General features: G+C 44.7%; 1 protein-coding gene across 1 annotated transcript in view; it reads left to right on the top strand.

Moving 5' to 3' along the window:
- CCNY (cyclin Y) overlaps positions 1-25,071 on the top strand; it is a 105,553-nt gene that overhangs the window by 64,555 nt on the left and 15,927 nt on the right. Inside the window, exons 3-5 of the mRNA XM_028750002.2 lie at positions 6,092-6,126; positions 15,771-15,871; positions 17,892-17,927. Of these exons, the coding sequence (XP_028605835.2) occupies positions 6,092-6,126; positions 15,771-15,871; positions 17,892-17,927 (172 nt within the window). The remainder of the gene's footprint in view (positions 1-6,091; positions 6,127-15,770; positions 15,872-17,891; positions 17,928-25,071) is intronic.

Here is a 25,071-nt window from a genome sequence, read left to right as displayed (position 1 = left end):
AGAAATCCTTGACAAAAGTCAACCCTCTGTTAAGTTTTCTCTACCCCTGCTGTGATAGCATGTCCTGATACATAGCTGTCAACTTTTCCCTTTTCTTGTGAGGAATCCTATTCGGAATAAGGGAATTTCCCTTAAAAAAGGGAAACGTTGACAGCTATGTCCTGATACCACAAGCCAGTGCTGAGGTGTGGGGGCTCTGGGAAATAAGCTGTGCCCCCCCAACCTAGTGGACCCCCAAGGGAAAGAAAGATAGAGTTGCCTGCTGCATGTATGTTGCTGAACGCCAAGGACCAAGCTGACCACTGCCACCCTTCTCTGCATTCAGCCCAGTGCTCAGCAGAAAGTTACCAGTGGCTGCTGCAGCTTCCACCATCTTTGTTTTCCCAGAATGCATCTATAATTGGCTGGTGTGTGTCTGCTAGAGGTATTCACAAAACAATTGCATCAAGACAGGGAGTAAGCTCTACAAGAGGGTAAAGAAAGCCGTCCCCAATGTGTTTTGGACTACATTCTGGCAGAGGCTGATGGGGGTTGGAGTTCAAAACTTATGGAGGGCACCATGTTAGGGAAGGCTGATACAGAGGTATATAGATAACGTTTTCAAAAAGAGAATTTTTTTCCCTGTGCAGTGTTTTCTTAATACTTAATGCAAGAGGAGCATTGGGAAATCAGGATTGTATCCAACTGTGTTCTACACAGTGTAGGCCCATTGGAATCAAGGCCATTAATTTTAGTGGGTCTGAATTGAACCAACATGGAATACAACCTTCAGTATGCCATGTGTGATCTCTAAAATCCTTTTAACACTTATGTAACCTTCAGTGGTTGCTGAAACAGAGATGAATCCCAATGGGGGAATGATTTCTGCACCATGACAACACCCTTCAGTGGTTTATCTGGGGTGGTGCAGATCAGAAGAAGCACAGTATAACATCAGATTTGGGTGTAGGATAGTTTCACTAAAGGCCAAATAAGCCATTACATCTCCTCCACTCTTAATGGAGTGTGAAAGAAGGATCACAATTGCCTGATACCAAGACAAGTAAATTACACAGTTTGGTTAACCACAGAATGTCATATTGATCAGGTGGGGCAACAGGAACAAGCTTACTTTCACTTTCACTTTCCAGTGCCCATTTGAAGCATTGCACTTGCTTATGTTGGCCTCCCTTCTATATATATCATCAGGCGGTCTGACTTTGTGGTACCATGTTATTCTAATGTTCTGTGTGCAAGTCCTCATTGGCTAAAATCGTGAAGTGAAGTAGGATTGGCAACAAAATCTAGAATTGGCAACAAAACACTTGGGAGATAACCAATACAAATAGACATGAGAAGTGTGAAGGGTCAGAACAATATTGGGCTAAGCTGAAAAAATCCACAGGCAATATCATTCTGAATTCCAGTTTCTGGAAACCTCAGAAGGGTAGACTGCTCTTGTTCTCAGGTCCCGCTTGTAGGTTTCTCACCGGCATCTGGTTGGCCACTGTGAGAACAGGGTGATGGACTAGATGGGCTCTAGCAGGCTTTTCTTATGTTCCAAGTTTTACACATCTGAAATGTTTGTAAATGAACATTTGGTGCAGTCTTGCAATTTGTTGTTCCAGTGTGAGCAGGGAGTATTGCATTCCAGTGATTGTAAACTGGATTATTTTGCAGACCATTGTTCCAATTCTGGTTTTCTTTGCAATCTACCACAGTCTTACATTAATGCCCAGAGTGTGGGAAGCCACTTGAATAGCTTCTGAATTATAAAACACCATTATAATCAAGTGTAGTTTTCCTGCACTTGCAGAGTTAAATCAAATAGAAAGCATTGCTAGGCAGTGGATTCCTTTCTAGGTTTGTTTTTGATGTCAGTTGATCAGGATATTACTGTCTAGGCAATATCTGGTTTTCAACATCATGATATATATCACCAGCTAAACATCACAATATACCGATCGTGATGTCTGAAATAAGGAGGGAGCTACGTAGAGGCATTCGCTGGCTTCACGGTTTTTCCCCACATGGTGATTTTTGCAAAGCGCAGGCATCATGATTCATGATATCTTGCCGGATCAAAAATTATGAAACCGCTATCATGGTATGGACTTCACACTGGTTTTGGACGATATATTAATAAAGTTGTACCTCCGGTTGCGGACGGGATCCGTTCCGGAGGTCTGGTTGGATCCCGAGGTTTCTGCAACCTGAGGACCGCTTCTGTGCATGTGCAAACTGCTTCTGCGCATGGGCACGCAGTGAAACCCGGTAAAATACTTCTGGGTTTGCCACACGCGCATCCCGAAGTTTACGTAACCAGAGGGTTACGTTAACGGAGGTATGACTATATATCACCCAGCCCTACTATTGTCCTTGTCCAATTTTGTTGTAGCTTTAAGAACAACTTTCACTTAGAATAAATTTCCTTGGGGCAGGGAGACAGCCTGTGCTTTGCAACACTCTGTAATTGCTGTGAAAAGCCAGCCAGACGCCTAGTTGCATGCTGGTTCTGGTCTTCTGTGTGGACCTCTGCAAGCCAATGTAGGCTGACCAAGTGCCAGTACTGCAGGAGTTGGGAGTGCTAAAATATACCAAGCACCTGAAACCTGTTTCAAGATAGCCTAAGGCAAAACAAAAATGAAGCAACTTTTCCTACAGCCTACTCTGATTATAGGCACTGGGTCAAAACAGATTAGCCGGGGGTTTGAATAAACAGTGGTTATGATTTTTATTGTTGCCGCTGGAATTTTACTAATTATGCTGTTTTGTTGTTGCATGATACTTCCTGCTGCTATGTTGACTTTGTTTTGTAACTTTGGACACTTTTATAATCATGTTGTGCTGTGTTTAGATTTCTTAGCTGTTGTGCTTTTAATTGTGGGGTTGTTTTTTATTTATTTAAAAAGGTGGAACACAAGCAAGTGCTTTCTGACATTTGTCAGAGGCATTTGGGTTCTGTGCTGTTGCTCTGAGGAGACCATGGCTATATATGTGCCCATTTCTGATCCTCTGGATTGCAGCCCGCATCTTTGTATAATAAACTGGAACATCTTTTATTGTCGTGCAGCCTCTCGCTCCCGAAACGCTGCTCAGAATTTCTAAATTTAGGCCATGCCTGCAAAAATATGTGAAATTCCATTCCCAAAATAAAACTGGTGGCATTGTGGAAGCCAGAGAAGAGCAGTTGGCAAGTAGGCTCTGGTGTTAGGAACAAATTCAGGTTGCATTTGAATTTGCTAGTTGCGCACAAAACAGTTTGAGATGTATGTGGTGCTCTCATTTGAAGCCGAGGGATTAGCAGAGTCAGAAGAACATGATGCAGGTCCAGGAATAAGTTTTAAAGTTGCAGTGGAAAAGGAAAAAAAGTGAAATGGAACCCTGAACAGGAATGGGGTGATAACAGGGCAACAGCCTAGGTCCCATACCTCAGCATGGGACTCACAGGCAGTAACCCCCTGGACCTCCTCCTCGTCATCGTCAGTACTTTATTTGAAAAAAAGAGTAGGTGACGGTACATACACCCCTCTCCCACCCGTTTCCTTTTGCCTACCTCCTCCTCCCCTGCCACTGCTTCTCACCTCCTGGAGCCATTTTGGTGCAACCCATAATAGTGGGTCTACCACAGAGTGGTGTGGCTAGAACGACCGTTTCCTTGACATGCAGGCCACTTCAGCTATGCCACTGTAATGGTTCTAGGGGTTGCTCATGCGTAAGCCTGTCCCAACACCTGGCTGGGTTGCCTGAGTGAACCTTTCCTGTCCGGACAGCCACTCACTCGTGGCTGTCTCAATCGCTGGCAGAATCCGTCAGTGGGCGTTTCTTAAACTTCTTCCAGCAAAGAAGTTCTTTGACGCCCAGTCTCCTCCTACTCTCCCTGCGCGGAAGCCTTCTGCGCAAGGAGGGCGTAGGCAGCGGAGGACCCTTCCTCTCCCCGCTGGTCCCTGGCAAGGAGTCATGGGGCCGCCTCACCGATTCCCCCATCTGCCCCCCTTCTCCACTGGAGCTACGCTGATTCCCTTCCCCAGAAGATGAGCTGCCTCTCCCACTCCCGGGATGCTCTCTGGGATCCCTTTGGAGCTTGCTCTCTCCCTCTGGCACTGATGGCAGTTCCCTGACAGCCACTTAGTGGTAGAACAAAGCAGTCCTCCTCTACCACAAAATGGCATGCCTAGAGTGGCCCATATCAGTGATGATGATGATGAAGAGCCACTGCAGGATTTAATGATAGTGATAATTATGGTAAGGAGGTGGACTCAACTGTGGAAGGGGGCACCATGGAGTCCTTAAGTGCCCTTAAAAACAAAACAAAACCATTCAAGCAGGGCCAGTTAAGGCTGTGGCCAGTACAGGAGGTGTGGCCTGTGTACAGTCCTGAGGGCCACATAGAGAGGCCTCCATTTTGCTCCCAGGCCTGAGCTTCCCAACCCCTGACCTAGAGCAATGTTGTTCGCCTTGGAGTACATTCTGTGGGTGCACCGCTTTAGATTTAGACCCCTCCCTGCTTGCTCGCCTGAGTTGAGTGAGATTGTGCTTGTTTGTTGCCAGTATGCACTTGTCAGCTTGAAAAGACCAAAGAAAATTCCACTTTTCATTTTAAGAGTTGAGGAGAAACCGAGTCAGCTTGTCTTTGAACTCGTGTAGTCCTTTGCTTAGATCAGTACCAGACGATTCTCCCTAACTAGAAGAAACATAGCTTTTATTTCTGTACTAAATTATTTAAAAGCTATCAAAATGTGAGAGGTTGTAATTGATGTGTAATTATTAACTCAAGGATATTGCCTTTTGTCCTTTTGAAGTCTCCCACTAAAATTGTCTCTTACACACTATACAAAAGACTACAGGAAAGCACAATAATAAGGAAAAAGTGCCTTTTCTCCCTTAATTTTAATGCTGCTTAATTTCATCCTACGGCACTAAAAAGCTTAACAGTTAAACTACACTTTCAGAAATTAGAACTGGGCACTTGGCTTTAAAAATAAAGCAAATTAAGAAACCATAGAATGCAATTTTTGTTGGTTGTTGCAGGAGCTTGTCAGCTGAACTTTTCAACCTGGACTTGATTGTATTCAGTTTCATTGAGGCTTGCAGCCTTACACCTGGAAGCTGGTCCCTTTGAATTCTGGCCTACTTCTGAGTATACTCATAGAGCAGTGTTTCCCAACCTTGTGCCTCCAGCTGTTTTTGAACTACAACTCCCATCATCCCTGACTAGCAAGACCAGTGGCAAGGGATGATGGGAATTGTAGGCCAAAAACAGCTGGAGGCACAAGGTTGGGAAACACTGTCATAGAGTGTTGACTGTTAATGCCTGGTTTTTTCATCATGCACCATCTTTTCAGCTGGGTGTCCCTGGCACCTAAATAAAACAGATAATTATTGCATTTTGTTCTAAGGTCACCATCTGGTAAGCATGATATGATATGAGATATGTTCAAGAATACTTGTAGGGAGCAGGGGTGGAACTCTTGTAGGTGTGGGGACTCTAGAATGTTGGTTATATGTCCTGCATCAGCCATTCATTGGATTGGCATCAGCTCACTTTTTGGATCTACAGCAGCAAGGATACAGATGGAAGAAAAGGGAATGGTGCAGTGAAGTAGCCCTGAATGAAGTAGTTTGAGGTTCTGGAGGCAGCTTGTGTCTAATTTGGTATCAAAAACTTTTGGTTTGTCTTTTTAGCATATTGAAATATTTGAAATTGATCTGCAAGGATGTTTATTAACGGGTAAATCTCCATGTCTGTTAACATTTTCACATTGTTAAAAACACATTTAATTGGCAGGTGCCATTCAAGTACATCAAAAGCTTTCTTAGCATTCATAACAAAGTTCCAATTAAACTAAATGGGCTGTGCTTGGTTTTTTGTTTTGTTTTTTTGGTTATAAGCATTTATAAACCATCTAATGTTTAAACGTCTCAAAGCAATGTACAACATAACATTAGCACCATTGTTTTACTTTACACAAGCATTTCACTAACTCCTTTTTTGTTAGCATTGAATTTAGGTTTTTTTCATTTTCCAATGATTGATTCTGTGGTTGGGAGAGTTAACTAAAATCAAACAAATTCATATAACATTCCTACAATGTGTTTTGTCTTTTCACAGTGAGAGAAAAGCGGAAGAGTCTCTTTATAAACCACGTAAGTGAAAAAAACGTAACTTTTTCTGGCTGAATAGCATGTTTTGAGTTTACACTATTAAATCTAAAAGTCTTGTTTTCAAGCAAATCAGCTGTCTAAATGTACAGCCAGTGGAGTGCCAAAAGTTATTTAGAGACTGCAGAAAGAGACCTCCTGTATTATAGGAATCTGTTGCAGAAGCCTATGGCAAGGAAGTGTGCAAAAATTACGTTTTAGACTGGGGATGCAGTTTTAGACTGGAGATGCCCTTATCTTATCTCTTCTTCTTGCCACATATTAGAACAGAAAAGTAGGGTGACGAGGCTAAATGAGCTGAATGGTTTTGCAGATGAATTTTAGGCTCAGTTGTGAATAGTATACATATATATATACCGTATTTTTTGCTCTATAAGACTCACTTTTTCCCTCCCAAAAAGTAAGGGGAAATGTGTGTGCGTCTTATGGAGCGAATACAGGCTGCACAGCTATCCCAGAAGCCAGAACTGCAAGAGGGATCGCTGCGCAGCGATCCCTCTTGCTGTTCTGGCTTCTGAGATTCAGAATATTGTTTTCCTCCTCCAAAAGCTTGGTGCGTCTTATGGTCTGGTGCGTCTTATAGAGCGAAAAATACGGTACATTATCATTTTTTCTCAGCAAAATGCATTCAACTTGAGACCTGATCTGTTGCCATCTTGCTGTGTAGTCAAGCAAAGCAGTAATTTAAATATGCATGTGTCATCTATCATGATCGGTTATCTGTGTTCCAATAACCTGTTATATAGACTGTTGCAATGTGCTGTCAGTGGGGCTACCCTTGAAAAAGTTCCAGAAGTTGTGACTGCTGCTGAATGCTGCTGCCTGGCTGGTTTTGGGGTCAGTGAGAGGGAATTATCTCCACCCTAATTCTCAAAACACTATACTGGCTGCCAGTGTATCTACTTGACCTGATTCAAGGTGTTCATACTAGTGTGCAAAGCCTTGAATGACTTGCCGCCCAAGGATTTGAAGGAGCGCCTTTCTCAGTATCTTCCGACCTGACTTTGTGATCAGTGGGAAGTCCTCTGATCGTGGTTCCATTAGTGAAGGTGGCAAGGAGGACAGCCACACAAGGCAGAGCATTCTTCGTGGCAGTACTCCACCTGTGGAACTCCCTCCCCTGAGAAATCTGCTTGTTCCCCATTCTGGCTACGTTCAGGCACAATTTGAAAGCTCACCTTTTATCCATGTCTTTGGGTATGATTGGTGTTAGGGGAGTATTTTCTGCTACTGCTATTTTTACAGACGAGGATCTAGTTGATGTTTCAGGTGTTTTAAAATTAATGAGTTGTTTTATAAGGTTAACGGCCCTGTGCTTCCTTTTAGGAAGAAGGTTGGGATATAATAGCATTAATAATAATAAAAAAAAATGATGATGATGATGATGATGATGATGGAACTGAAGTGCTTGTATTTTTACTGAAGGGTGTGTAAGGTAAAGGTAAAGGTACCCCTGCCCGTACGGGCCAGTCTTGACAGACTCTAGGGTTGTGCGCCCATCTCACTCAAGAGGCCGGGGGCCAGCGCTGTCCGAAGACACTTCCGGGTCACGTGGCCAGCGTGACATCGCTGCTCTGGCGAGCCAGAGCCGCACACAGAAACGCCGTTTACTTTCCCGCTAGAAAGCGGTCCCTATTTATCTACTTGCACCCGGGGGTGCTTTCGAACTGCTAGGTTGGCAGGCGCTGGGACCGAGCAACGGGAGCGCACCCCGCAGCGGGGATTCGAACCGCCGACCTTTCGATCGGCAAGCCCTAGGCGCTGAGACTTTTACCCACAGCGCCACCCGCGTCCCTAAGTACTAAACATTTACTAACTGGTGGTCCTAGGATTAGGTGAGACTCCTTTGTTATCAGGGTTTAATAAGAATGTAAGTGTTGCATTTTCTCTCTTTCTCTTCTTTCCTCCCTTCCCCAGTGCCCCCCACCCAGCTCCTAGAAACTTACATAATATTAAACCTAATATCTGGCCTTTTACGAAATATATAAATGTAGGTGAAACTCCAGCAAGTGAAAATTCATCTTTTGACAACAGTCCATATGCTTTCCTCATATATACTGCTTTGCAGAACCAGGAAGAAATATATATATATATAAATCTTTTAAAACCTGAGAGCAGCTTCTCCTGTTTTCTTTTCCTTACCCCCATGTTGATATAAGTAATTTTGTTAATGTGTTTGCAGTTTCATTTTTTCTGCGCTCTCTCTCTCTCTCTCTCTCTCTCTCTCTCTCTCTCTGTGTGTTTGTGCATGCTTAGGAATTGTAGCATGCAGAGAGGTTAACCCTTTGCTCCTGGTGCTGCCTTCTTGTTGAAAATGACCCCCTGATGTTGTTGTTTGCTAAACTTCCATATCACTTCAGCCAAAATTCATAAAGCCTCATCTTCCTTCCTTCCTTCCTTCCTTCCTTCCTTCCTTCCTTCCTTCCTTCCTTCCTTTCTTTCTTTCTTTCTTTCTTTCTTTCTTTCTTTCTTTCTTTCTTTCTTTCTTTCCAGCAGTGGTGCTCATTAAAGGATGAATAAATAAATAATATCAGACCTGCTGAAGGAAGGAAGCAACTTAAATGTAATCAAGGTAGCTGAGTCATTTCTGACAGTAATTCTGAAGAACAATTTGGCTTCCCCGTGCTCCTGAGCTAGTGTAACTAAGGATTTCTAGCTGGAGCCAAGATGCTACAAGATCTTTTCAGCAAACAGTATATGTCAGTGGCTTCTCTCTTTAAAAAAATCTGCGGTGGATATTAGCCCTCTACTAAAATGAGTTTGACATTGCATTGTCTAGGGTTAACATGGGCTATTTTCTGATAACGGATATAAATTAATAGCTGTACCTGCACATAATGTGAAGAAGCCATGGTTTGTTTAACCATGGCTCGGTCAGCAAACTGCAAGTTGTCACAGATAGGGTTGACCTTGCCATCAGGCAGAGTAATCACCTTAGTTGGCAGGTGCTGGGGGGCAGTGACAGCAACCCTCTGGCTGTTCCCCCTAAGCCCTCAGCCACTCCCCTCTATGGGATGAAAGAGCTGTGTATGCTAAATTGCCTGTCCTAACTCCACCCAAACTGGCCTACTGCCTTTAGGTGCTATGAAGGATGCTATCCTGCCACCAGGGTTGAAAGAAGATTCACCTGCCAGTCCAGTTAGCATCTTTAGATGGAATGAGGAAGGGCACCATCTTATCCTTTGCACCAGTTGGCAAAATATCTTGTGTCTGCTCTGCTTGCAGATGAGCGAACAAACCATGGCTTGTTCTTCCAAAGTTTGTTTTTTCCAACTGTCCCCCCATCTACTTCTAGTCTACTCGTGGTTTTATTTTCCAGCTGCTCTTACCTTGTGCCTCTGCATCTTGCCAAGCATCCGGGTTGGATGGCCAAGTAATTCATGGTTAAGCAAAGGCTCTTGGGTTTGGACATAATTCCAAACTATAGTGGGGAAAAGGCCAAGATTTGTATGGATCAGAGCCAGTTTTGGACTGTGTTGCCTCACTGAATAAAGCATAATACGTACTTGAAAATGACTCCTTGCCTTGTGGTGCTTTTTTATATGATGCTTAAAGTCTGAAGTACTCTGATCTCAACTGCTGTTTGTTTTGTCTCTCCAAACCTTTTCATACCCCTTTTTTTTCAACCCACCTGGTTTTTGATACTGTGTCATCTGTTATTCGGCTTTCAGTACTTTGGCTAGAGATATCAAGGCTTTTCCCTCCCACCCCCGCACACAACTTAAAATACCCCAGATTCTGTTAACATTAGAATAAAAATTGTGAGCCATAAAGGAATTGATAAAACAGCAAAGTGAACTACAAGTACTTCTGAGCCTGTCCATTTTAAAAATCTTTTTTATCAGTGACTCTCAGGCTGCAGACTGTTCTGATTTTGATAAGAGGCATTCTGCTGAAGATTAAAGCTGTTCAGAAATTTCCCCGACAATAAAGTAGAATAGCTGCTACAACAGAGCTAAACAGTGGGGTTTTGAAAGTTCAAAAATGATGCACAGTGGTGAACCTGTGTGCCAAATAGCAGCAATATATCTCCAGAGTTCCAAATGCGTTGTGGCAAAGACAAAACAACAAAATGCCCCGAACAATAATGTCAGAACTTTGGTTCCTGGTCATTTCCTTTGTGGTTTTCTTTTATACTTTAAAGGCCACTTGAAAGCAGGTGTTGGGGAAGGTCACTCTTGTTTTCCAGGCTGTGCCTTTTTTCTCAGCAAATGCAACTTAGGTTGGCAGGATGTTTTTACCCGGGGATAAGTTGATGAAACTGAAGAGCAATCGGTCCTCAAGGCTGACGCTTCTTAGGACCAGGAAAAGCTGCATTGGTCCACTAGATCATCTGGTGGGGCATCTGATACTGCCTAGCAGTGACCCTGGGTCCCAGTTCAGCCCTCAAATCCTTCAGCAGGCACGCTGCCTTGGTGCCCCCAGAAGAGAAGGTGCTTGAGTCTGGCTGGTAAGGCTGCTGATTTGAGACCCACATTTCCTTTTGTGGCTTTAGATGGCTCTGTCATTGCTGATAGGAAAGGGGAAGTTTCCTTCCTGGCTTGTAAGTTTGCTTGACTCTGCCGACACAAGTTCCGGCTTCACTCCTGCCTTGGCAGCACAGGAACTGCATTTCAACTGTTATAGAAAAATAGGGGTGGTTGGCTTTTGCTGCCCAACTCCCCAAGGGACTGAGTCCCCTAAGTCCATGATCGGTCAGAGATGAATGAATGGAGGCAGGATGCAGTGAAAGCAATGCAGGTCTTTTATTTTTCTGTTGCAACAGAGTTCCCTCCCCTCCTAGCAAGGAGGCAAGAGAGACCCAGCACCAAGAAGAAGCATCTCTCTTAAGGGTTTGCATTTTGGAGTGGAGAAGAAGGGACATTCCCTCTACAAACAGTCAGAAATGACATCACACACAAGGTGGGGTTTCTGTGGCTCAGACAGGCCAAGGTGTGATATCCCTGAGGATTTAGCAAGTTTCACATAGTTCCAGACACAGTTTACGCAAAACATGAGCATTTGATAAGACAATCAGAATGCCTGTCAGACATCCTTCGTGCAGAGCATCTGGGCAAACAATGAAAATTAATACAAAGGAGGATCATAGATACAGGAGAGGAATCTCTTCAGGAACTTCCCCATGTTCTCAGGCAAGAGGCATTAAGGAGGCAGAGGAAATATCTGGAGTCTTTAGAAGAGCCAAGGTGGCTTTTGGATTGCTCTCCTGTACTATTTTAGACATGTGGTTTATATACTTATGTATGTGTGTTTTACCTTGTGCAATTACCAACATTTATTCTATATTTGAGACCTTAGAATTCCTATAACACTAACCCAGAGCGATGGACTCTCCCACGTCCTGGGATCTGTACTGCATCCTTTCCAAAACTGGGACACAATGCCCAGCAGTCCATTTGTTACATTCTCCTGATGGAAACGGGATGGGAAGAAGGCAATTGCCAGACTTCTGAGACATGAGGTCCAGAGTGGATGGACCTTTGGTCAGAACCAGTGGGGCTCTTCTTTCCTTCTGAAATAATGTAGAAGCAACTTCTACCAGTATTTTCTTGCAGTCAGATCAGGGCCAGCTGCACTGGGGGGTTTGTGAGGGGGGGAGGGCTTGACATGGGACCCTCTGGTGACCTCCTTTTCATGCTGTGGGCCCTCTGCATGAAGGCGCGGAGCCTCTCCCCCTCCTATATATTTTCTTTGGAGGCACAGTAAGGGCACAGTAAGACTAGCCACAGCTCAAAAGGAGGAGGAAGAGGAGGAGGGGTGTGTGGTAGCGGCACTCTACCAACATATACCAGTCAACTGTCATTATATTTGCCCACAAGGGTGCCACCTAATGACATTTGGCCTGAGTCTGGTTATTGCAGGTTCATTATGCATGTTTTTAGACTGCAGTCGTTTGCAATAGGTACCTATCCAGCAGACATGAGCTGAACCAGAGCCAAGGCTGCCACTTCCTCTTGTGCTAGTAGTCCTGGCTTCATTTCGGTTTTTATTTATTTTTACAAAAAGGTATCTTGAAGGAGCACAGGGGAGATGGTGATGGTGATTGTATTTAAGTAGCCAACACCCTTTCTTCAGCTTACCAGAGTCTCTAAGTCTATAAGCTTATCAGATTGTTACCAGCTTATCAAAGTCTCTAAGCCTGGAAGCAATGTTCCCAGAGACTTAAAAAAAAACCCCTCACAGCAAATTTCCCAGAATCTGATGAAGGTTTTTGGAGTTGCCTTGGTTCATGATGAACAGCACTCCAAGAAATCTTCACCAGTTTCCTGGATGAAGGTTGTTTGTAGTCTAGATGTGGGGTTGGACTAGATGACCCTCAGGATCCCTTCCAACTCTACATTTCTTACTTCTATGGGAAGATGGAAATAAAGAAGGAAATAGTGGAAGAGGAGAGTAGAAGCCCAGGAGATCTAGGAAAGCAATTATCTGTAAAGCCCCTTAATAGTTTTGGATAGTAGCAGTGGACTTGGTGTCCACACTTTCTGACAAACTTTTGTTTAGAGTTGTTGGTTTGTGCTTTTGTATTTTATGTGTTTCCTCCGTAAGTGCACGGTGCATCTCTGAGCAGTGCAAGTTGGCTCCCCTGTACTGTAATTCCAGAGCAGTGCTTTCTCTCATTCTTCCTAATACAGACAGTGTGCTTTTAAAAAAGGCAATGTGGAAAGGACAACTGAGAGGTGCTGATGTTTGTTGGCATCGTACAGAAGTGTCAGAAATAAATACTATTGTGGTAGCGTTGAAGATAGCAGTGTCATAGAGTTCATGCTCAATTGAAATAGTTTCTGCGGGTCCCAGTGCTGCTTATCTTAAAACCAGTGGGTCTCAAACTGTATAGGGAGGGCACAAAATTCCAGGGAGGGTTGGGACCCAGAAGCCACCACTATCCATGACCAAGGTAGATGGAACACCTTTCCCAGTATAGGGTTCCATAAAATTCCATAAATTTTGTAGCATCGGCTATGCAAGACGGTAACTCAATATAAAAATGCTGATTTTTAGTAATGATGATCCAGCCAGATGAGTGGAGTAGCTATACCTCAGTAATAAAGTGCATGCTTTGCAAGGTTCCCAGGTTCACATCCCAGTGTCCCTTCTTCAATCTGCAGCAGTAGCCTTAAGAGAGCTGCTACCAGGCAGTATGGACAATATTGGGCTTGAGGTGGACCGGTAGTCCAACATGATATGATTCAGCTTCATCTGTTCTGTATAAATGTGTTGGATTTTTTTTTTTTTTTTAATGTAGAGCTTTCGGTGAGATTTGAATTCAGCTGTTTGCCAGCTTGATCTGTTTTTTCTTCTCTTAAGGGTCAGTCTGTTGGTTCTAATATGTGTTCAGAGGCTTAGATATGTAAAGTAGCAGGTGGTGGGACAGAAGTTGTGAGGCACCTAAATCATTTCCTTTTTTCATCACAGATAATAGGTATTTCTACAATATTTACACACCATCCTCTGATTGCACATGGCATAGATGGGGCTGTGAATTGTTAGCTATGTCCATTGTTAGCTATGTAGGCTGGGCATAGGTCTCTTAAATTAAGAAATTGTTTCAAAATTAAGAAATTGTTTCAAAGTCTCTGCCGAAAGACACATATTTGTTTACTTCTGAAGATGGGGTAAACCAAGATGACCTCCTTCAAGAAAAATCCCTTTGCTGGATAAACCTCTTTTGTTGTTGTTGGTTTCAAATCTTCCTTTCTTTTGTCTCATGGAGTGTTGACTGAGTACAGAGACGCTTGAAGTTGATTGGGCATGTGGTAGATTGCATAGTCACATATATTGTGTGGTGGTGAAAGGGGCAGAGAAGGCTAATTTGGTGTTTCCATCACATCCTTGAGTAGTTGGCCAGCAGAGATATTCCATGTGGTGAGTGGACTTACTGTCCTCCTTGCAAACACTTCGGGTTACGAGCTCAGCTAACTCGGAAGTAGATGCTCCCAGTTGCGAACTTTGCCCTGGGATGTGATCAGAAGTTGCATGCCGGCAGCGTGGCAGCAGTGGGAGGCTTAAGAACGGACTTCCAGAACGAATTAAGTTCGTAACCGGAGGTACCACTGTATTTAGGCAATAAAATAACTTGTCGTCTTGTTGAGTTGAATGTTCCCATTATAACAGATCCACAACTTCTTGCCTGGTCTTGTGGGATCAGTTTAATGGTAGACCAAATGCTTGTACAACATGCTCCGTCGACCCCTGTGCATCATGACTTTATTTAAGCTAGCTGAGTTGGATAGGTGGGTCCAGGAGTGGTTGGTGTGTGTGTGTGTGTGTGTGTGTTGCCACAGTAACAAATGCTTCTTTTCTGGGTAAGGTGCTTCCACAGGTGGTAGCAGTCCAGCTGCAGAAACTCTTGAAGGAAACTGATTACTGTATATACTTGAGTATAAGCCGACTTTTTCGGCCCATTTTTTATGCTGAAAAAGCCCCCCTCGGCTTATACTCGAGTGAGGGTCCTTTCAGACTCCTCCAGAGATACGAGCAGCCTGAAAGCAGCCCTTTTGGGCTGCTTGTTCTTCCTCCTCCTCCGCCGCCACCACCAGGTTTGTGGTGTGGTGAACCGGCTTATACTCGAGTCAATAAGTTTTCCCAATTTTTGTGCCTCGGCTTATATTCAGGTCAGCTTATACTCGAGTATGTACAGTAGGTTGATTCACTTCAGTATGGTTTTGGGGCAAAAGCAGTCTTGATTGCTCTGATGGAGGACCTTCTTCAGGAGAGGGACAGCAGTTGGGTTTTCTGTGTGGAGTATTTTTGTGATCAGCTACTGCTGATGAGGTGCTGGGTCAGGTTCACAGTTTTGTTGTTAACAAAACAACTGAACAACTCTGGAGCAAGTTACTTGAAACATAATCTGATCCTGTATAGACCACTTAGATCATTTCGAAAGTTCTACTCCTGATACTGCAGCCTGCAGAATATCATAGGGCGGTGAACAAAAAGCAGGTACATTCTGCTGTTTCCCCTGTAATATAGAATGGCTTTTTATCTCACACACGTGAAATGGCAACTATCAGTTGCTTCAGTCATGTTGTAAAGACCTCTCTTTTTGCCCAGGCTTTTCCTGACCCATAAAACCAGACCCTTAAAAATAATTTACATGAATTCCCTGCATTCCTCCTTTTATTTGTGTTTATATGCTTTTATACTACTGTTTTTGTTCTAATAATATTGTTTGTTGCTTTGTTGTCGTCGTTGTACACCGCTTAGAAAATTTAAAAATAATAAGGGGTTTAGAAATGCCTTTAAAGAAATAAATAATAAGTAAACCAATTTCCTTAGTCCTTTAGTCATTGTATTTTGAAATGAAAGTGTGGTGGTTGCGTTCTACTTATGAACCCATGCAAACATTTGTTTGTGTGTGTGTGTGTGTGTGTGTGTGTGTGTGTGTTATGTGTGTGTTTGAATCAAATTACCCTCATTCGCTTTATTGAGCCACTAGCAAAGTTTCATTTCTGTGTGATTCATGAGGTACCCAAGCCCTGAAAAAAAGAATCCCCAGACCCCTGTTGACTTGAGTGTGCCTACGTGTGTGTGCAAGAGACAGAGGGGAACTGTTTACTCAGTGTTGTGCTGTCTAAGGAATGTCTTTGGTCCAACGTCACTGCCACTATTCTTGTATGTTTGCCTTCTAGCATGCTCCTGGTCAACTGAGAAGGAAATACAGTTCCTGTTCCACTATTTTCCTGGATGACAGCACAGTCACTCAGCCCAACCTCAAGTATACAATTAAAAGGTGGGTATGGTGGCATTTTTTTGTTTTTGGTTACTTATTTCTGCATAATTGCTTCTATAACAAAGGCACTCCAAAAGAGGAGGGAGGACCTAATCCAGCCTTTCCCAACCTGGTGGGTGCTCTCCAGATGTTTTTGCAGTATATCTCCCATTATCCTTGCCCATTTGGCACTGCAGGCTGGAACTGATGGGAGTTGTAGTCCTAAACAGCTAGGTTTGCTTTGAATGAAGCGCTCCAGTAATAAACCACATGCTTGCTGGCTTGTTCAGATCTGGTCTGAATGCTTGAAGTCAACATTTGGCTTCAGAAGTCTTCAACGTTTTGTTGTTTTACACATTAAACTGAACACAGGTACAAGATATCTCTGCACACGTACAGGTGTTTGTGTGAAAGAGTGTTTTTGTACAGTTCAGCTATTGTGTATACAGCAACACAAGATTGTGTACACATTGAACTTTCCATGTGAATAACTGTATGAGTGTACAGCTCAAGTATGCTGTACCCAAATTGTACACTTGTGAAACTGCTATAGTGAAAGAACTGTGCCATCAATGAACACAAACATTTGTTTTTCCACAAGGAAACCGTTGATTTTGCTGCTGCAGTCAGGTTTTTAGTTATCTGCTCAGACTTTCAATATGTACATGTGGATGCAAACACACCATAAACCTTTGACCCATTAACATCATTGGTGTTTATATTCAAAAGTTGTGGTTGAGCTTTGCAATTACCATGACACCGAAATGCTAGCATATTTGTTTGTAAAAAATTGTGCAAACTTCTAGAAGAGGCATAAATAACCCCTTTGTGTCCTTTCTTTCCTCTCCTCCCCAATTTGCTCCCAAAAGCTTTTGAAACCCCATAAAAGGCAAATCATAGTATAATTGGACCGCGCTGTCTGTGTTAACTCATGATGCCTTGGAAAAATAGTGGTTTTCTTGTAAAAGTCCTTTTGAGGAGAAAATCTAGCTTGACACACACACACACACACACACACACACACACACACACACACACGTCTATAAAGGACACAGTGGGAAGTTGCAAGCCCAGATAAGACTAGCAAACAGTAAATTGTTGATAATAGAAGTAGATTGTTGTTCAAGAAGTAGATACTATAAAATATCTTCTCTATTTTTCTTCTCCTTTAAGGTTTTCTGTTAATCTCCTCCGAACACTTAGAGCAATAGTTCTTACTGCTTCCTCCTCTAGATGACCTGCTATTATTCCTTTTCCATAGTCAATTGATAAAACTCTTCTCCCCAAACTGATATCCTTATACCAAGTGTACGCCCTATTGCTGGTCTCTCTTTCTGTTCTCTCTCTCCCTCCTTCACTCAGTTCAGAAATTGTCCTCCTTGCTGCAATTGCATCTGACCTCTCTGTAAGTTTCTGTGCTGGATCCCTGTCAGTTTCTGCAATTTGTCCCCTTTTCCCGTTCCACTTTTGTTCCTCCCCATTGCAACTCCATGGCCTGTCCAAAATATTTTGCAAGTCGAAGTATCTACACTTTGCTTGTGGCGCTGCAAAGGATATTGGGATGCACCGCTCCAATTGCACTAGATTTGCTGGTGTGCTAGTTTCACTGATGCCCCTAAAAGTATTGCATTCCCAAGCTACCACTTGAACTACTTGCGAGGCAGGTTGACCTGCCCTCCACCCGCCTGATGCTGCTCTCGGCACACGGAAGACCTCTGCCACCGCTGGCGGTTTCTATTCCCTCTCCTCTTTTGAATCAATTTCTTTTAAAATGTGCTTCTCTCAAAGATCTGAAGAAGCACTTTATTTAGTGCTGCGCAGATTGATGGGAGCTAGCCCTGCGTGCTGCAGGTTAACATCCACCACTTTGTTTATTGATCCCTGCTCTCTCCCTTGGCAAGAAACGGTTCCTACAGGTTGTCTGAGCCTTCTCGGAAGGTTAAAAATGGTTGTCAAAGCTTAGTAATGTGACTTTGTAGAAAACATTAAATTTGTATCCCAGATCACTAACTCTGCATTTTCACTCTGTTTTCTTTTACAGTGTAGCTCTTGCAATATATTACCACATCAGAAACAGGTACGTTTATGTTGGGAGACCCAATTATTGCCCTGCCCCGCCATTCATTAGTTTCCTCTCGCCCTCTGTTTAATTGCCTATAGTTAATGTGTGCAAGCAATAATACATGGTGTAGGACCACTTCATATGTTACCTCAGCGGCAACAACAGTTCTCCAGGGCTTCAGACAGGGGTCTTTCTTAGCCCTGTCAGCAGACACCAGAGATTGCACCTGGAACCCTCTACCCTGGCCTTTGACACTTGAGATATATATATTTCTAGGGCCCATCACGGGACACGGGTGGCACTGTGGGTTAAACCACAGAGCCTAGGACTTGCCGATCAGAAGGTCTGCGGTTCGAATCCCCGCAATGGGGTGAGCTCGTTGCTCAGTCCCTGCTCCTGCCAACCTAGCAGTTCGAAAGCACGTCAAAGTGCAAGTAGATAAATAGGTACCGCTCCGGCGGGAAGGTAAACGGCGTTTCCGTGCGCTGCTCTGGTTTGCGCTGCTCTGGTTTGCCAGAAGCGGCTTAGTCCTGCTGGCCCCATGACCCGGAAGCTGTACGCCGGCTCCCTCTGCCAATAAAGCGAGATGAGCGCCGCAACCCCAGAGTCAGCCACGACTGGACCTAATGGTCAGGGGTCCCTTTACCTTTACCTTAGGGCCCATCAAATTGACTATAATTTGTTTTAAACTGTTTTAAATATTGTATTTTGAAATGGCTGTAGTTCGCCTTGGCACCTTGTGGTAAAGGGCAGGCAAGAAATCTAAATAAATAATAAAGAGGATTAGGCAAATTTACGGAAGGCAAGGTAATCAGTGGCAGCAAGCCACAATGGCTGTGCTCTACAATGGCATTATGCCTCTGAATACCACTTGATGGTAATCACAGGTGGGCAGAGTGGTGTTGCACTCATGTCCAGCTTGTCCCACAGAAATCTGGTCAGCCACTGTGAGAACAGGATCATCTTTATTTATACCCTGCCTTTTCCGCCCAATGGGACTCTAGGCAGCTTACAAATTGTCTTGCCAAATACAAGGTGGTTGTTTTAAAACGGGATTCAGAAGTAATACAAAACACAAGTGAGTGACAAGATTAAAGATTTTATTCTAAACAGCAAGCAATATATACATACCAAGCAAGCACCTCAATCTGCCACTTGGAAGCCCTTGAGACGCGGTGAAGTGACTCCCCAGGTAGCCTCAGGTTGCACAGCCCCACAACTGCCGGTCCATGCACGAGCTTCTCTCTAAAACTCTGCCCACAACCATCCGATTTATAGATAGCTAGCCTGTGTGGTTTGCCCGACTGGCTACGTGCAGATTATTCATTATCCACCCTCTCCCAATGCCTCACTTTCTCCAAACAATGTCCAGCATCAAAGAAGGTACCTAGCTCTATCACTTACTTCCAACAGATTAGGACACTAAAGGCTGCTCTCATGCCATCAAAGAACTTAAGAGACAAGGAGAGGAAGAAGGAACAGAGGGCAGGAAGAGGGCAACCGAGTCAGATCATTAACTCCTCGAAAAACTATTTTATCTTCCGGATAGATTGTCCATACACAAATAAGAACTGCTAAAAACATAAGAGAAAATCAATTTTTTAAAAATTAAACATTAATAGGATTAAAACATATATGCATTTATAACATCTATTAAAACCATACCAATAATTGCAAGGATGGCATGGCACCAGCCCTTTCATTAAAAGCAGTGAGTTCCCCAAAGCCTGTCTGAATAAAGCCATCTTCACCTGCCAGTGGAAAGACAGCAAGGAGGGAGCTAGTCTAGCTTCTCTAGGGAGGGAGTTCCAAAGCCTGGGAGCAGCCACTGAAAAGGCCCTCTCTCATGTCCCCATCAAGCCTGCCTGTAAGGGTGGTGGAACTCAGAGAAGGTTTTCCCTCAAAGATCGCAAAACCCAGGCAGGTCCTGTACTAGATGGGCCATTTTCCTGATCCAACAAGCTCGTCTTATGTTTTTAAGATGACAACAACAAAAACAACACTATTGGAAGCTTTTGCTCTGCAACTGTGATATGAATCTTTCCCTACTTGATCGTCACCTGGAAGAGCAATGACTGAATAAAAAAAAAAATGTGTAAATTGGCCATGGCTCTGGGATTCTAAACACTGTAACAACACTATTGGATGCGGCTCTTAAAATAAGGCCAAGTCTCAACTTTCTTCCATCAAATGTTCATTGTCCACTGAGCTTGTGTAATTCTGATGGTGGCTTTTAAGTTTCCTTAGAATTTAGACCATCTTAGCAAGTTCCTTAGACAGAGAGCAGGAATGCAGGGCAGGTGTAGGGTGGAAGGAGAATTTATATACTCACCATCCTGAAAGTAGCAGGACAGCAAAGGCACTAAAATCCCATCTCCTAGGAACTGGAAGTCTTGCCAAAGATTCCCTTTTAATTTCTTGGTGTTTCTGCAGACATAATATTAGCTGGCCCTTAACTAGGGTTGATGGCTCAAAGTCAGGTTTGGGGATTATGCTCCCTTTGCCATTTCTCTCTCCCCTTGCTCTAATTTCCCCCTCTTCCTATACTGATTATCACAAAATTAGGTGTGCTCTAAAAATAGTTTTCAGATCTCTGGAGATGAGCTTGGGGGCAGGTAAGAGCTGCTGCTGTTGGTTTTGTTCTTTTACAATCTAACTAGTAATAATTTATAATAATTTATTATTTATACCCTGCCCACCTGGCTGGGCTTCCCCTGCCACTCTAGGTGGCTCCCAACAGAACACTAAAAACAGAATACAACTTAAAACATTTAAAACTTCCCTAAACAGGGCTGCCTTCAGATGTCTTATAAAAGTCAGATAGTTGTTTCCTTGACATCTGACAGGAGGGTGCCACTACCAAGTAGGTCCTCTGCTTGGTTCCCTGTAACCTCACATCTCACAGTGAGGAAACTGGCAGAAGGCCCTCAGAGCTGGACCTCAGTGTCCGGGCTTAAAGATGGGGGTGGAGACGCTCCTTCAGGTATATAAGACCAAGGCCATTTAGGACTTTAAAGGTCAGCGCCAACACTTTGAATTGTGCTCGGAAACGTACTGGTAAAAACAGTAATTTTTTTCAAGTGGAAATTCTGTGGGAATCTTATTGTGGTTGTCAGTACACAGCACGTTCTCCATGCGCCCTCTGCTGGATTTCGGGGATATTGTGCTTTGCTCTGAGCTGGCTCAAGTCCTGCATTCTCTTTGACCCTACAGCAGCCAGCTAATGCCCATGGGAAGCCCTCAAACAGGAGGGAAGACAGTAGCCCTCCCCCATTGTTCCATAGCAACAGGTTTTCCATAACAAACTGTCTCTGATCCTGGAAATAGTATATATTTTTATCATTATCATTGCCATCATTATCACTCAGTCACTTTTAAACAAAATGGCTGGGGCATGTTCCACAGGGGGGGATGCACTGGGACAACCGATCTCAGTGATCATGGGTAGGAGGAGGAGTTACGCTAAGACCAGACCATGTCATTACCGAGGAGGCAGGTTTAGTCGTTGTCTGAGGACTATTCCTGCCTCCAGGTCTGGTCCTGACCGGAAGGATACTGGAATCAGCAAGGGAAACCCACATGACCTGAAAGTGTTGCTGTGCAATGCCAGGTCAATGATGAATAAAACCACTGCCATCCACGACCTGATTGTGGATGGAGGATTTGACCTGGCATGTGTGACAGAGACCTGGTTGGATGAAGCAGATGGGCCTGTCCTTGCCGCTGCTTGCCCACCAGGCTTCTCTTACACACAGCAACCCAGGTCATGTGGGCGGGGAGGGGGGGTTGCAGTGATTTTTAGGAAGTCATTAGTCTGCACCAGGCGTCCTATTGGGAAGACCCAGTTCTCTGAGTGCATGTTCTGGAAGTTGGGCAATAGGGGCAGTACAGGATTCCTACTGGTGTACCGACCTCCCCGCTGCACCAAGGATTCCCTGCCCGAGCTGCTTCAGGTCGTGGCGGATATGCTCCTGGAGACACCTAGCTTGGTTGTCCTGGGGGATTTTAACATCCATGCCGACACGACCTTACAAGGGGCCGCTCGGGACTTCGTGGAAAGCATGGCCTCCATGGGGCTGTCCCTGAATAAGTTTGGCCCAACTCATAGCCATGGACATGCCTTAGACTTGGTGTTCACCTCTATGGATGTTGGTGATCTGACACTAACTAAAAGCGAAACAAAAGAAGTGCCATGGTCAGATCACTTCCTGGTGCAACTGGACTTCTCCGCAACCCTTCCCCTCTGCAGGGAGGTGGGACCAATTCGGATGGTCCGCCCCCGCCACTTAATGGATCCAATTGGTTTCCAGAGAGTGGTAGGGGATGCTTTATCCCAAGTTGATGGCCTTTCAGCTGATTCCCTGGTGGCACGCTGGAATGCGGAGTTAACCAGGGCTATTGACTGTCTGGCTCCGAAGCGCCCTCTCCGATTGCATGGAGCCCGGACAGCCCCGTGGTTTTCCCCAGAGCTGAGGGTGATGAAACAATCGTTGAGACGGCTAGAGCGCCGGTGGCGGAAAACTCATTCTGAATCTGACCGGACACGGGTTAGAGCTCAGCGTCGAGCCTACCAAGTGGCAATGGCGACGGCGAAGAGGGCCTTCTTCGCCGCCTCCATTGCATCTGCAGAAAACAGCAGCAGGAGACTCTTTCAGGTGGTTCGCAATCTATCGGAACCACCTGTACCACCGGGGCCTGGTAGGGACCCCAAGATCTCCTGCAATGCTTTTGCAAAGTTTTTTGCAGATAAAATCGCTCAGATTCAGAAGGAGGTAGACTCCACCGTGGGAGCAGGGCCAGGGCGGGAGAGTGCTAGAGTTCTGTCTGGTCCTGTTACATGGGATCAATTCCAATCTGTTACCTCCGAGGATGTGGACAGGCTGCTTGGAAAAGTGAAACCGACCACCTGTCTCCTTGATCCTTGCCCATCCTGGCTGATAAAAGCGAGCCGGGAAGGGCTGGGCGATGGGCTCTGCGGGGTGGTGAATGCTTCCCTCTGTGAGGGAGCCTTCCCAGACCCGCTGAAAGAGGCGGTCATTAAACCGCTTCTTAAAAAAACATCTTTAGACCCGGCCAATTTGGCCAACTATCGCCCAGTCTCAAATCTGCCATTCTTGGGCAAGGTGATTGAGCGGGTGGTTGCTGAACAACTCCAAGCACGCCTGGAGGAAACGGACCATTTGGATCCCTTCCAATCGGGATTCAGGTCTCACCATGGGACTGAAACTGCCTTGGTCGCACTGGTTGATGATCTCCGGCGGGCTAGGGACAAAGGTGAGAGCTGTTTCCTAGTTCTGCTGGATCTCTCAGCGGCCTTTGACACCATCGACCATAACATCCTTCTGGACCGTCTAGAGGGGTTGGGAGCTGGGGGCACTGTCATACAGTGGTTCCGCTCCTTCCTCCTGGGCCGTGTCCAGAAAGTGGTGGTGGGGGATGAGTGTTCAGACCCCTGGGCTCTCACTTGTGGGGTGCCTCAGGGTTCTGTCCTCTCCCCCATGCTTTTTAATATCTATATGAAGCCGCTGGGAGAGATCATCAGGGGGTTTGGACTGGGTGTTCATCAGTACGCAGATGACACCCAGCTCTACCTCTCCTTTAAATCAGAACCAGTGAAGGCGGTGAAGGTCCTGTGTGAGTGCCTGGAGGCGGTTGGAGGATGGATGGCGGCTAACAGACTGAGGTTGAATCCTGACAAGACAGAAGTACTGTTTTTGGGGGACAGGGAGCGGGTTGGTGTGGGGGATTCCCTGGTCTTGAATGGGGTAACTGTGCCCCTAAAGGACCAGGTGCGTAGCCTGGGAGTCATTTTGGACTCACAGCTGTCCTTGGAGGCGCAGGTTAACTCTGTGTCCAGGGCAGCTGTCTACCAGCTCCACCTGGTACGCAGGCTAAGACCCTACCTACCCGCGAACTGTCTCGCCAGAGTGGTGCATGCTCTGGTTATCTCACGCTTGGACTACTGCAATGCGCTCTACGTGGGGCTACCTTTGAAGGTGACCCGGAAACTGCAATTAATCCAGAATGCGGCAGCTAGACTGGTGACTGGGAATGGCCGCCGGGACCATATAACACCGGTTCTGAGAGACCTGCATTGGCTCCCAGTACGTTTCCGAGCACGATTCAAAGTGTTGGTGCTGACCTTTAAAGCCCTAAACGGCCTCGGTCCTGTATACCTGAAGGAGCGTCTCCACCCCCATCATTCAGCCCGGACACTGAGATCCAGCGCCGAGGGCCTTCTGGCGGTTCCCTCATTGCGAGAAGTGAGGCTACAGGGAACCAGACAGAGGGCCTTCTCAGTAGTGGCGCCCGCCCTGTGGAACGCCCTCCCATTAGATGTCAAAGAGATAAATAATTACCTGATATTCAGAAGACATCTTAAGGCAGCCCTGTTCAGGGAAGTTTTTAATATGTAACGCTGTACTGTTTTTAACACTGATTGGGAGCCGCCCAGAGTGGCTGGGGAAACTCAGCCAGATGGGCGGGGTATAAATAATAAATTATTATTATTATTATTATTATAAATGAAATGGAATCTTAAAGTGATTTACAATATAATGCAAAAATTAAAACTAACATAAAGCTAAATTAAAATAAAAGCTGAAAATATGGATATATGTAAAAACCAATCTAACAAATCCCATCCACTAAGAGAGGCCTTTTGCAACAGTTCTATTGTGGAGCAATCAGTGACTTAAGACTGGAGCAATTCCACTTCTTCTCTGCATTTCAGCACAGATTCTCCCTCCACAACCTGTAGAATAGGATTTCCCAAACTGTAGTCTGTAGGCCACTGATGGACCATCAGCCTTCGTTCAGGTGGTCTGTGAGATGTCTGTAAACAAATCCAATTAAAGCTCGTGTAGAGTACATCACAGTAAATATAGCCATTAGCCAACATGATTCATAGCCTGATCCTCTGTGAATTTGCCTGATTCTTTTTAAAATCCATCTAAAGTGTTGGTCACCCCTGCATGTAATGACAGTGAATTCTACACATCTATTATGCATTGCGTGAAGTTTCACAAGAACTTAAAACATAAAATAAATGGGAAAGACTTTCACATTATGTTAACAGTTTGAGGTGTGTGTTTTTTTTAATTGTCCAAAGCAGTGGCTCCCAGTTAGCTAAGTATGGTGGACCCCCTCTTTTTCAAAA

This window comes from Podarcis muralis, chromosome 12, assembly GCF_964188315.1.
Source record: "Podarcis muralis chromosome 12, rPodMur119.hap1.1, whole genome shotgun sequence".
In the NCBI taxonomy this organism is placed as follows: Eukaryota; Metazoa; Chordata; class Lepidosauria; order Squamata; family Lacertidae; genus Podarcis; species Podarcis muralis.
The sequence above is the reverse complement of the archived record's forward strand: the minus strand, read 5'-3'. Positions and strand labels throughout refer to the sequence as shown.